The following is a 14156-nucleotide window of genomic DNA, read 5'->3' on the forward strand; positions in this document are numbered from 1 at the left end:
TAAGCGCCTCAAGTGTAATTAAATGCTTTATTCGTTAAATTTATGTTTTCTTAATCTAATATATAAATTCTAAACGTTGATTCTTTTAAATATATTTGGTCTCACGCGCTGTTCGGCCAGTTGACGAGGCTTAGCTAGGATGTAGATTAAACCTAAAGGAGGGCTGACATGTGGAGAGGCCTTAAAAAATAAAGAGTCAGATACTGTACCGTCTTCGTAGTTTTTGAGGTAGTAATCCGGCCCCAGTTCTCCCCTGTGTTTCGCCAGGTTTCGATGATTCTGGAACTGCAGAAAATCCGTCCTTTTCCCACCGAACCATAGAAAGGCGGGGGATAGTCCTCTCGCCAAGGCCACCAGCTTCTTGGAGCTGCGGAGAGCGCACAGTTTCAGAAAGAGCCATTCATCTCGACATCGTCTGCAAAATATCATCTCGGATCAGGGCTGCGCGAACTGAACTTTAATTGTGAAGGGCACGTCGATTTGTTCCTGAAAGCGAACAGCTTTCTTTGAATTTCTCTGTGGATTAGTTGTTTTAGAATATCAATTTGAACACCTAAATTTGAACAACGTGGCCAACTAACGGATACATTTTTCAATGGGGGGTTGTTGCGGGTGGTTTATGGTGGGGCTATGGATAAATGTGTGTCTTGAAACGGAGACTGCAAGTTAAGCTTCAGTCGCCGTCAAACTAGTAAATCAAAAAGTTGCCGGCGCGGTTTCGAGGTAAGACGTATCTTTAAGGACGCTCATCTACTTCCACTGGACCTTCAGTTGCAACGCACATGAAGCGTTTCTTTGTTTTTAATATATTTTAAGAGTTGGGAATGTTGTACTGAACGAGTACAATATACATTGTTATACTCACATGCAGTAACTCGTATGAGCCCTATTAGTTAGTGTAAGAAAATAATTGCAGATGCTGGTACAAATCGAAGGTATTTATTCACAAACTGCTGGCATAACTCAGCAGGTCAGGCAACATCTCAGGAGAAAAGGAATGAGTGACGTTTCGGGTCGAAGAAGGGTCTCGACCCGAAACGTCACCCATTCCTTCTCTCCTGAGATGCTGCCTGACCTGCTGAGTTACGCCAGCATTTTGTGAATAAAGCCCTATTAGTTACATCCCTTACGGTGAACGAGTTGCAAATTATATTAAGATCTTTAGCAGTAACAGAAATATCCCTCACGCGAACAAATAATCAATTATACAACTGATTTCACGCTGAATGTTCTGAATTTACATGGCCACAAGAATTCTGCAAAGACCATAGTTTCCTGTGCGATGCAACTTAGTTTCAAGGTTTCAAGGTCAGTTTATTGTTACTTGTACCAATTAAGGTACAGTGAAATTTGAGTTACCATACCGTCATACTAAGTGAAAAGCAACAAGGCACACAGTCACATAAAAGTTCTCCCAATCCGCAGTGAGAGGGCTTTGGTGGCTCGTTATTATTGTGTACATTATTTTTTTAAGTATTTCAAAAGCGAAAACCTTCAAGGAGATAGGTGGGAAAGGAATGGAATGGGAAAGGAAAGAAAAGATTGTTAAATTGACAACTCGAGTTTACGGGCTTCTGTTAAATGCTTTTATGCTTTACATTACTAATCTGACATCTCACTTAAAAAAAAAAATAGGGTATAGATGAACTGAAATTGTAACTCGATAACGTTCTATAAACAACACAATTCTCTAAGTATTACCGTTAATGGTTTGAGGGTATAATTTTGCCTGTTACTAATCTCCACTTTAGACAGTATTTCCTGATTTTAGGACACAAATCTGGTTTCGCTTTATCGAATTCGCCGACTATTGTTTGGTTTCCCGAAATTAAGTTGGATTTTTAAATCGCTCCGGAGTTTCAGACGCTGAGTTTTTTTTTGTAAAGTAATTGTCCATCCTTAGCAACATCTTGAACAAACCGGATCACAAATCGACGGAATTAGAAAGGAAAGATGCCACGTCGAAATACACAAAAACGATTATGTTTTTGTTCTAATTAAAACGGGATATTGGTCAATTTCGATGCCGCGCTCGTTTGAAAGTGAACTACAAAGATTTTGTCGAATGAAAAAAAAATGGCCCATCAGATCCATGCGGGCGATCGTTCACCGGAGAGAAGGAAAATCGTCTCTTAACATTAAAACAAATTTGCTTTCTTGTCTCACGGATAAAAATAGGACTCTACCTCAAGAAATCGATCCAACCATTGTGCAACACCGCCGGGTCGAGCTGAATGGATAGAAAGTTTTCGTTGACGGTCCGAATCGAACCCCTGATCTCCACGTCCAACAAAACGAGAGTCTTCATGCCCCTCCGGGCTTGGCTGAGACCTGCCGCCGTCGATTTTTGTTCCCCGACTTGAGCCGAAGCCGAGAGGCGAGCGAGCACGGGGAGAGATGCGAGCAAGTAGAAAGCTGGCAAAATCCCAGAGAGGTTGAATTGGAATATGGAGCCACCGGGCATTGTCGCTCAAGAGCGAGAGAGAGAGGGAGAGAGAGGGAGAGAGAGAGAGAGAGAGTCAAATCGAATTCTCCCAGATGGCAACTTTCAAGGCGGTGGGGAAGAGTGAATAATTTTTTGAATTCTCCCTGTGTGTGGTTTGTAATGTTTTGATGGCGTGGTTGAAATCTCCACGCCCCCAATGTCTCCAAGTCTGCACGCCCCCACCCCTCCTCCCCTTTGAAAAGCCTCGACCCAAACTGTCAAGTCGATTAAAAGCCAATGACCCATCCCGATCTCAGCCCCCACCCACCCCAAAAACTATACACAGTCGTCGACATGCCGTCTCCGTGTGCGAGTGGGGAATAAAGAATCTCGCTGGGACGGACAGGGTGTGCGATGTGGCGAACGCACAACAGGTCGGTCGCAGCAATTTAGTTTTAGTAATACAGCATGGAAACAGGCCCTTCGGCCCACCGAGTCTGCGCCGACCATTGATCACTCGTCTTCACTAGATAGACACTATGTTTTGGAGTAACTCAGTGGGTCAGGCAACATCTCTGGAGAAAAAAGATGAGGCGACTTTTCCGGTCGGGACACTTCTTCAGACTGAAAGTGGGGGGTGGGGGTGAAGAGCTGGAGGCGAGAAAAGACCAGGACCAATCAGTTCACACTAGTTCTACGTTATCCCACTTTCTCGCCCACTACCTACACACCAGGGGCAATTTACAGAGGGGCCAATCAACCTACGAAGCCGCGCTTTTTGGGGGGGATGTCGGAGGAAACCGGAGCAAACGCAGGGAAAACGTGCAAACAGACAGCACCCGAGGTCAGGATCGAACCAGGGTCTCTGGCGCTGTGAGGCAGCGACTCTACCAGCTGCGCCGCCCATTGTGCCATCCAAATGTTGCCTGTTCAGTTCCCGGGGACTTCATACTCCGCTTGGGTCGCTTACAACCCAACTGTATGAACATTGAGCAAAACACAAAGTGCTGGAAGAACTCAGCGGGTCAGGCAGCATCTGTGGAGGGAAATGGACAGGCGACGTTTGGAGTCGTTACACTTCTTCGGACTGACATGAACACTGGATTATTCAACTTCAAATAGTCACACCCCGCTCCCCCTCTTGCTTTCCCGTGCCCCACCCATCCCAAATCCGATGCGCTCTCATTTCTTCCACTACCCCCCCCCCCCCCAGCTTCTTTCCCTCTGCTTCATACACTCATCTCCCACCCCTCGTCACCCATTTCCCCCCTCCACCCCTCGTCCTCTTTCACCGACATCCCACCCCGCAGCTTTACATTTCACTCCCCTTCCATCCATATTAGACACTCTTGTATCTCCTTTTCACCTTTAGCCTTTGTCATTTAATCCACCCACCTGCCTATCAACCTCCCCCTTCACCTGTATTCATCTATCACTTGCCAGATTTTGCCCTGCCCCTACCCGTCTTTTTCTGCCCCCCCCCCTCGGAATACAATCAGTCTGAAGAAGGGTCCCGACCCGAAACGTCGCCTGTCCGTCCCCTCCACAGATGCTGCCTGACCCGCTGAGTTCCTCCAGCGTTTTGTGTTTTGCTCAGAATTCCAGCATCTGCAGTTAGCTTGTGCAAAGATACAAAGTGCTGGAGTATCTCAACGGGTTTCGCAGCATCTCTGGAGAAGAAGGATGGGTGGCGTTTCGGGTCGGGACCCTTCAGTCCCCACCCGAAACGTCACCACCCTTTTTTCCTCCAGAGATGCTGCCTGATCTACTGAGTTACTCCAGCATTTTGTGTCTGTCTTCCGTTTATACCAGCGTCTGCAGTTCCTTTCTTCACACGGAGTGGGCTTGTGTTTCCGTACCTCAAACTGACCGAATTCCGTTTAGTTCGATGATCGTCTGCCACCTCTCTCCGTCCAACATCCACACAAGGGCGGCACTTTGGCGCAACGGTAGAGTTGCTGCCTCACAGCGCCAGAGACCCGGATTCGATCCTGACTCCGGGTGCTGTCTGTACGGAGTTTGTATGTTCTCTCCGTGACCGCGTGGGTTTTCTCCGAGTGCTCCGGCTTCCTCCCACTCTCCAAAGACGCGCAGGTTTGTAGGTTAATTGGCTTCGATAAAGATTGCAAATTGTCCCTGTTGTTTAGGTTTGTGCTAGTGAAAGGCGATCGCTGGTCGACCGAAAGGGCCTGTTTTCGCACTGTATCCCGAAACGACACTTAATCAAAACATCAGTCTGAAGAAGGGTCTCGACCCGAAACGTCACCCATTCCTTCTCTCCAGAGATGCTGCTTGGCCCACTGAGATACTCTAGCATTGTGTCTACCTTCGATTTAAACCAGCGTGGGCAGTTGTTCCCTGCACATCAGTCCCCGGCGCTGTATGGCGTTACCGGCCAAGGCAACTCTGGGGGATGTGTGTCCACAGAAATCACGAACGATGAAATAGCACCTGCTCGCTTGTTCCAGGCCCGAACCATTTAATTTAATTTTACTCACCCAGAGCTCTCTGCTCCATTAGATATTTTAAGATTTGGCGATTGTGCCAGATCGGGGAAACCTCGACGTACACCACCCTCCCCCCCCCCCTCCCCTCCCCCCAACCCCTCTCCCCCCTCCCCCCAACCCCCCTCCCCTCCCATCCCCTCCTACCCCAAGCGTTGATCTGTTTCATTATTTGACTTCACAACTCAAATGAAACACCCGCGTTTATGGAACGAATCCAGTGGTTGGCGAGAGGAGTTGTCTTGCGCGGTACTGGTTGTTGAAACATCTGGGGGACTGGGCTTCTCTTCACGAATGTTGGTTGCTCGCGACTCGCTCACCATTACTTACTTTACAATGAGTTTTCCATCATCTTTTTTACTACCGCTAAGAAATGTGCGCATCGGCCCCAGTGAGGAAAACACAAATGCTGGAGGAACGCAGCGGGTCAGCCGGCATTGGTGGAGGGGGATACAAGGAACTGCAGGTGCTGGTTCACAACAACAAAAAAGACACAAAGTGCTGGAGTAACTCAGAGGGTCAGCCAGCATTTCTGGAGTCATGCAATCAGTTCTGAAGAAGGGTCCCGACCCGAAACGCGACCTATCCATCTTCTGCAGAGATGACATAAAGTGCTGGTGCAACTCCACGGGTCACTGGGGAACATGGGTAGGTGACTTTCAGTGTCGAGACCTTTCTTCAGACTAATCATATTGAGGGAATGGATCAGCGGTGTTTCAGGTCTGAAGAACGAACAGGATAGGAAACAAAGTGCTCGAGTAACTCAACGGGTCAGGTCACATCCAGCAAATTTGGGTCTTTAAAAAAAAAATCCCAGCACCTGCAGTTCCTTGTGTGTGAATAGGAAACGTCGTCCGTCTATTTCCCTCCACAAATGCTGCCTGACCCGCTGAATCCCTCCAGAACTTTGTGTTTGCTCAAGATTCCAGTATCCTTGTGTCTCCAGCGCTCTTAATAGAGACGTGCTTTGAGCAAACTCACTTGCATCTTTGTTTTGTGGAGCTTCGCAGGTGCTCTGTGCCCAGCGCTTTGTGTTCATGGCTTGCTCGGCGGTCTACACGTTGCATTTCGCTGACAGCAAAAGAAAATTGCAGATGTTGGAAATCACCGAGTGAACAGAAAATGCTGTGAACAGAAAATGCTGTGTCAGGCAGCATCTGTGGAGAGAGAATTAGCGTTATCAAGCAGAGAGGCTGCTCGCTTTAGATGAGAATGTACAAGGCTTTTTTTAAAGTTTGAGTTTGGTTTTTGTCACGTGCACTGAGGTTTACAGTGGAAAAAAAATATTTTGTTGCGTGCTAACCAGTCAGCGGAAAGACAATACGTGATTACAATCCAGCCGTCCACGGTGTACAGATACAGGATAAAGGGATTAGTATATTTGCAGACGAAACTGAAGTGGGTGGTATGATAGATAGCGAAGTTGATTACCAAAAACTATAATAGGATCTTGATGTGATCGTTTTGTGATAAATAATAAACAGAACGTAGCTGGTATTCTGGTGTAATCAGTATATTGGTCAGATATAATTTTAAAAATCGTAAGAAAATAACTGCAGATGCTGGTACAAATCGAAGGTATTTATTTCACAAAATGCTGGAGTAACTCAGCAGGTCAGGCAGCATCTCAGGAGAGAAGGAATGGGTGACGTTTCGGGTCGAGACCCTTCTTCAGACTGATGTCAGACGGGACAAAGGAACGATTTAAAAACTGTTCATTTGTAAAGCAGGAGTGAAGATGGATAATAATGCATATCACAAAATTATTAAAAACAAATATTTTTCTACTCTAAAAATCTGAAGTTTCTCAAAATAAGAAATGCTGAACTATAAGAGAAATGTTTTAATCAAAGAAAAACTGTTTTGAGAGAGATGTTTGGAAAAGCAATTTCAATCAAAAGATTCACATCAATCTGGCAAAATTTTGTGATGAGGCAGAAAATTATAAGAATGTTCTGGGGAGATCTGATTCTTCCCTGAATTATATCAAACAAAGGCTTTAATTGGGGGTAATTGGTCATGATTTGCTCTCAATCTTACCTTTGTTATTAGGTCTAATGTTACACACTTCAATCCTTTGCAATTTTGGTCTATTTTACGTTATTTAAGTCTGTTCTCTGTTATAGAGGCCCATCTTGCGTTTTATGGACTTCCTTAGATATTGGTGTCCGACCTGTGCTTGGTTATGGCCTATTATTTGGGTATGTCCAGTAGACTCTAGGTCTGTCTTGTGTTACTTTTGTCAGTGGTGTTACTGGTGTCTAAACTATGTTACTGGGATCTGAGGCTTTGAATTGGACCTGCCCTATGATATTTATGGTTATTCCGTTTAACAGAGAATGGTTATAGCACGGAATCAGCCGGTCAAATGCTCTATGTAAAACTAATTTAACTAGTCCTAACACACCCACCCCTGCCCTGCAAATCCCTCTTATTACATACTTTTAGTTTAGTTTAGAGATACAGCGTGCAAATAGAGATACAGCGTTCACCTTGGCTCACCGTCCATGCTGACCAGCGATCACCCCGTACACTAACACTATCCTACACATTAAGGACAACTTACAATTTTTGTGCCGAAGCCAAATTAACCTACAAATCTGTATGAATTTGGAGTGTGGGAGGAAACCTGAGCACCCCAGGGAAACCTCACGCAGTCACGGGGACCACATTCAAACTCCGTACAGACATCACCCACAGTCATGATCGAACGGGAGTCTCTGGCGCTGTAAGGCAACAACTCTACCGCTGTGCCACCGTGCTGCCCAGAAACTTATCCAGCTCCTTCTTGAATCCAAGGTTTCCCTGCTACAGATACAACTGTCAGTTTCATGTTACTGTTTTATCTGTGACAGCCAGTTTTTTAATCCTTATTAACGATGTTCCTCCTATACATTGAACTCTTAATTTATGCACTGGCTTCTTACGTGGCACCTTACCCAAGTGTGTTAAATCTATGCTCAATCCTTGAACCGTTTTCTAATTATCTCATGTAAATCCATCCTCATCTACAACATCAAATCTCCCATCCTCCTTAAGGTAAGGAGGTAAAACTTTAATTAATATATGGTCTGAGTTATAGAGCCAAACAGCACGAAACCATCCCCTATGGCTCAAGTTGCCCATCCTAACCAAGATGCCCCATCTATGCTACTCCCGCATGCCCATGTTTGGCCCATCTATATACTAAAACTCTCGTTTGTTTGTTTCTTTGTTCCTGAACTACAGCCAAAACGGTACACGAAAGCGCGACAATTTTAGGGCCACCATACTCACCGTCGTCCATTTGGTGCTAATGGAAGAAGTTTCATTGAAATCGGTGTTATATTTTTTGTTATTCACATTTTAAAGTTTAAATCTATCTCTTAGGGAGGGAGATGGGGGGAGGATAAGGAGGGATATAGTGGGGGAGAGGGGAAGGGGGAGGGAAGAGGAAGGGAGGGAGGGGGGGAGAGAGGGAGAGGGGAGGGGGGGAGGGGAGGGGGGGAGGGGAGGGGGGAGGGGAGGGGAGAGGGGAGGGGAGGGGAAGGAGAGGGTGCTGCACCAATGCAGGAGAGATTTGGGCCCAACGGCTCCACCTGGTCTAGTATTACCCTAAACCTTTCCTATACATGTACATATACAAATATCTCTTAAATGTAAATAGTACCTTCCCTGGCAGCTCTTTCCATATACCCACCACCCTGTGTGTGAAAAAGTTGCACCCTCAGGTTCCTATGAAACCTTTCCCTTCTCATCTTAAGAGTAAAGAGTCACGAGAGAATCAAGAGTGTTTTATTGTCGTATGTCGTAGAGGTTAGTTGGAGTTCATAGTTTTCAATAGAGTTTAAAGATACAGCGCGGACACAGATCCTTCAGCCCATTGAGTCCCCACAGACCAGCGATCACCAATACATGAGTTCTATCCCATACATTAGGGACAATTTACAGAAGCCAATTAACCTACAAACCTATACATCATTGGGATGTGGGAGGAAACCGGAACACCCGGAGAAAACCCATGTGGTCGCAGGGAGAACGTAAAATCTCCATACAGGCAGCACCTGTAGTCAGGATTGAGCCCAGGTTTCTGGCGCTTGAAGGCAGCAACTCTACCGCTGCACCACTGTGCCTGATGTTATAAGTGTCTATGTTGTCAGTAATTGGAAATGACCATTGTATTAAAGTTATGGGCCTATTTTGTGGTACTTGTGTCCATCTCACATTTCTATGGCCTTTCCTGTATTATTAGGATCAGTCTTGTACTAATAGAGATGAAACTCTAAATCAATTTAGTCCTTGCCCCACCCCACCTGCTCCAAATCCCTCACATTTACACATTGCAATGAGCTCTCGTGCAGCGTCTCTTTCTGATTAGTGAACTCATTGCTGAACCCGCTGCTACTATGATCTGTTGGGCTATAAACAACACACAAAAAAGGCACAAAGTGCTGGAGTAACTCAGCAGCTCAGGCAGCAACCCTGGAGATCAAGTTTAGGTGATGTTTCGTGTCGGGACCCTACTTCAGTGATTATGGGATAAGGGAAAGAAAGCTGGAAGTGAGGAGGGGCAGGACAAAGCAGGTAATAGGTGGATACAGGCGAGGGGGTTCTGATAGGCAGATGGTTGGACACAGGCCAGAAATGGGGACAAAAACCAGAAGGTGTGAGACAAAAGGACTGAAGGGTTGCAAATTGTGTTGACAGAGAAAGAAATAGGTGAGAGTCCAGGTGGGACACAGTGGAGGGTGGAAGAATGGTGGCGGGGGCGGGGGAAGCAAGTGGGAGAGAAAGGGGAGATTGTTAGAGACTACCTAAAATTGTAGAATCCAATGGGCAGCACAGTGGTGCAGCGGTAGAGTTGCTGCCTCACAGCGCCAGAGACCCAGATTTGATCCTGACTATGGGTGCTCTCTGTAGGGAGTTTGCATGTCCTCCCTGTGACCACGTGGGATTTCTTCAGGTGCTCTTGTTTCCTCCCACACCCCAAAGACATGCAGGTTTGTAGGTTAATTAGCTTCTGTAAATTGTCCCTAGTGTGTACGATAGAACTAGTGTACTCACTGGTCGGCAGGGACTCAGTGGGTCGAAGGGCCTGTTTCCATGCTGTGTTTCTAAATTAAGGTAAAGTAAACAACGTTCATATCATTGGGTTGTAAGCTGCCCAGGCGGAATATGAGGGCTATTTTGTCTCTTTCATTCGTCACACAAGGACTGTGGCAAAGTGCTTTCAGCAGCGCCACTTGCTGGATGTTGTGGATCCCCTGCATCCCCCTCTGTTGCATTTCACAGTGCGGCTCGGCTGCAGCTGTGCATCTGTGCCACTCGTCAGTATCACTGACGGTTGCAGCAACCCATCAGTCCCCAGATTCGAACAACTAAACAAGGAACATTATTTTTCAATCAATGATTGTGATCTACACAAGACAAAATAACTCTCCTCTTTCAAAGTCACAACAAACTGCGGAAGCTGGTTTGCAAAAAAAAACCACACAAAGTTCTGGAGTAATTCCGTGGGTCATGCAGCATATTTGGAGGATATGGAATTTTTTATCCCCCAACAATAAACCATTCAGAATTAAAAATATATATTCAAAACAACTGTGCAAAAACTCTTCAGACATTCTCTGCATCTATACATTCATTAGACCCTTATTCAGACATTGTGGTGGTGGTGGGGCGGGGAGGGGTGAAGAAAGCTGGAAGAGAAATGAGGGCAGGACAATTCTCACCTCTTCTGTGCTTATCTCCTGACCCCACACTTTTTGTCTTTTTATCCCTGGCTTTTGCCAACCATCCAGCATGGAAACAGGCCCTTTCGCCCACCGAAACCACACTGACTATTGATCACCCATTCACACTAGTTCTGTGTTATTCCATTTCCTCATCCACTCTCTACACACTTGGGGCAATTTACAACAGCCAAGTAACCTACAAACCCAAACAAACCCACTCGTCTTTGGAATATGGGAGGAAGCTAGAACGCCCGGAGGAAACCCCATGCGGTCATAGGGAGGACGTGCAAATTCCTGAGGTCAGGATCGTACCTGGGTCTCTGCCACCGTGAGACAACAGCTCTACCAGCTGCACCATTGTGCCATCCTAAATGTGTTTTTTTGTGTGTGGGCTTTAGCATTGCAAAGAGACATAACAGAGAAACAAGCTCTTCAGCTCACTAAATCTGTGTCAACCATTAACCATACTTTTCAACTAATCCTACATTAATCCCACCTTTTTTATTCAAGTTAAGTCAAGTCGAGTTTATTGTTATATGCGCAAATACGGTGAGGTACAGGTCCAATGAAAACCTTTCTTGCAGCAGGGTCACAGGCACAGAGCCTCAAGCAAGACACAGAAACATAAACTATGCATTAATTATCTCAGACAGTGTAAAGGAAAAAGATTGCAACAGTCATCCAAAAACACGATTATAAAGCAAGTCCATGGCAGTGAAAGATGGTGTCCATTGTGTTCCATGACTGAGATAGGTTTAAGGTTGTGCAGGTTGGTTCAAGAACCTGATGATTGGACAAGATTAACTGCCCCTGAACCTGATCCACAGGTAGCAATAGAGGGTTAATTAACCTACAAACATGTACGTCTTTGAGATGTGGGAGGAAACTAGAGCACCCGGTGAAAACCCACACAGTCACTAGGAGAATGTGCAAACTCCACACAGAAGGCATCCATCGTCGTGATCGAACCCAGGTCTCTTGCGCTGTGAGGCAGTAGCTTTAGTACTGTGCCACTGTGCTTGCTGGATCTCTTTAAAATTCTAAAATGTAGAGTTGCTGATGTGTCTTCTTTGTGATTACATCTAAATGCTGGACTGAGGACAGGTTCACAAGATGTTAATGCAAATGAACCTGAAGCTACTAAATCTCCTAATAGCAACTCACCAAAAAAAACACAGACACAAACACAAGGTACTGCAGATGCTGGAAGAATGCATAGAGCACGTGCTGGTGGAACTCAGTGGGTCATGTGGCATCTCTTGAGGATGGATAAGCAATGTTTCACGTCAAGACCCTTCTCCAGGCTGATTTTAATGTGGAGGGGGAGGGGATAAGAGGTGGAGGTAAGACAAAAGAAGATAGACACAAAATGCTGGAGTAACTCAGTGGGTCAGGCAGCATCTCTAGAGAAAAAAGAATAGATGACGTTTTGGATCAAAACCCTTCTTTAGACCGAGAGTCATTGGGGAAGGAAGTAAGAGATATGAAAAGGTTCAGAACAAATCATAGCCAAGCCTGGGAAAAAGTCTAGAAATCTTTAGGGCTTGTCTGAAGGGAACTACGATTGCCAGAGCAGATTTTAATCTACACATGAATTGGATGAACCAGAATGGCAAGGGAAGGTCGCAGAGAATTTATGGAGCTGATCAAGTTTAGTTTAGTTTAGAGTTGCAGAATGGAAACAGGCCCTTTGGCCCAACGAGTCCATGACGACCAAAAATCACGCCATAAACTAGTTCTGTCTTATGCACGAGGGACAAAAGAGGGAAGCCAATTAACCTAACAACCTGCTTGTCTTTGGGATGTGGGAGGAAGCCGGAGCACCCGGCAAAAACTGGGAGAACGTGCCAACTTGACACAGAAGGCACCCATCGCCGTGATCGAACCCGGGTCTCCAGTGTTGTAAGGCAGCAACTCTACTACTGCACCACTGTAATTTTTTATAACCAAGGAAACATGGTACAACAAAAGGGTCGGCACAATGATGCAGTTGGTAGAGCTGCTAACTCACGGCGCCAGAGACCCGAGCTTCGTTCTTGACCTTAGGTGCTGTCTGCGTTGAGTTTGAATGTTCTCCCTGTGACCACGAGGGTTTCCTCTCACATCCCAGGTTTGTAGGTTAATTGGTCTGTATAAATTGCCGCTGGTGTGTCGGGAGTGGATGAGCAAGTGGGAAGGTATAGAACCAGGGTGTACAGATGATCGATGGTTGGCCTGGACTCAGTGGGCTGTAGGTCTGTTTCCTGCTGCATCTTTCAATCAAAAACTAAAGCAGAAATCTGTTTAGTGACGTTTATTGAGGATAACCATTGACAGAGACAATAGGGAGAACATCCAGAATCTTAGTTGAAGCACTGCCGTGTCCACCTGAAAGAGCAAATATATGAGTTAATTTATATCTGAGTCAGTCTAGAGTTTAGTGCATAGAACTTCAATCCATTACTAATTCAGAGGCAGGTCTGCTTTGTCACAGCGAACTCCTTTATTTAAGTAACACAAGAAGCTCAATAAAACAACAAGAATTCAATTTGGATAATATATCTCAGAATTCCCAATTGGCCTATCATGGAACCAACCTGCCTGAGCTAATTTAGTTTAGGTTATTGTTTAGTTTACTATCGTCAAGTCAAGTTTATTTGCCACATACACATACACGATATGCAGTGAAATGAAAGTGGCAATGCCTGCGGATTGTGCACAAAAAAGAATTACAGTTACAGCATATAAATAAAGTTAACAAGTTACTATAGTGTAGACAAAAATTTAGTCTTTGGAGTTATAAAAGTTGACAGTCCTGATGGCCTGTGGGAAGAAACTCCGTCTCATCCTCTCCGTTTTCACAGCGTGACAGCGGAGGCGTTTGCCTGACCGTAGCATCTGGAACAGTCCGTTACTGGGGTGGCAGGGGTCCCTCATAATCTTGCTTGCTCTGGATCTGCACCTCCTGATGTATAGGTCCTGTAGGGGGGCGAGTGTAGTTCCCATGGTGCGTTCTATATTGTCATGTGTACTGAGTTAGAGTGAAACACATATTGTTGCATGCTATCCAGTCAGCGGAAAGAATGGAATGGAATGCTTTATTGTCACATGTGACAAGGCAGTGAAATTCTTTGCTTGCATAGCCAAGGAATACAAATAGCAGTCACCTACGCCGCTGACAAAGTTACAAAGTACGCCAGCTCCTCCTTTGTTCTCTGTACACAAAAGACTATACAGGTTAGGTTCCGAGAAACCCATCGTAAACCGAAAATATTGTAAGTCGAAAATGCATTGAATACATGTGATCACGTGACCATCTAAGGGTTGCTGCCGTTTGCACCATCGCAAAGTCGAAATATCGTAAGTTGAAGCACTGTAAGTCGTGGAGCATCTGTACACGATTGCAATCAAGCCGTCCACCGTGCACAAATATGGGATAAAGGGAACGTTTAGTGAAAGATAAAGTCCAGTAAAGTCTGATTAAAGATAATCCGAGAGTCTCCAATCCAGTAGGTGGTAGGTCTCAGTTACCTG

General features: G+C 45.5%; 1 protein-coding gene across 1 annotated transcript in view; it reads right to left on the bottom strand.

The window, feature by feature from the left end:
• The window catches only part of hpse2 (heparanase 2), a 144234-nt gene extending 141770 nt beyond the window's left edge, over positions 1-2464 (bottom strand). The window contains exons 1-2 of the mRNA XM_078413359.1: positions 2187-2464; positions 210-367 (exon numbers count right to left, since the gene is read on the bottom strand). Coding sequence (XP_078269485.1) covers positions 210-367; positions 2187-2464 — 436 coding nt within the window. The remainder of the gene's footprint in view (positions 1-209; positions 368-2186) is intronic.
• Between the last annotated feature and the right edge of the window lie 11692 nt (positions 2465-14156).

This window comes from Rhinoraja longicauda, chromosome 16 (assembly GCF_053455715.1).
Source record: "Rhinoraja longicauda isolate Sanriku21f chromosome 16, sRhiLon1.1, whole genome shotgun sequence".
NCBI lineage: Eukaryota > Metazoa > Chordata > Chondrichthyes > Rajiformes > Arhynchobatidae > Rhinoraja > Rhinoraja longicauda.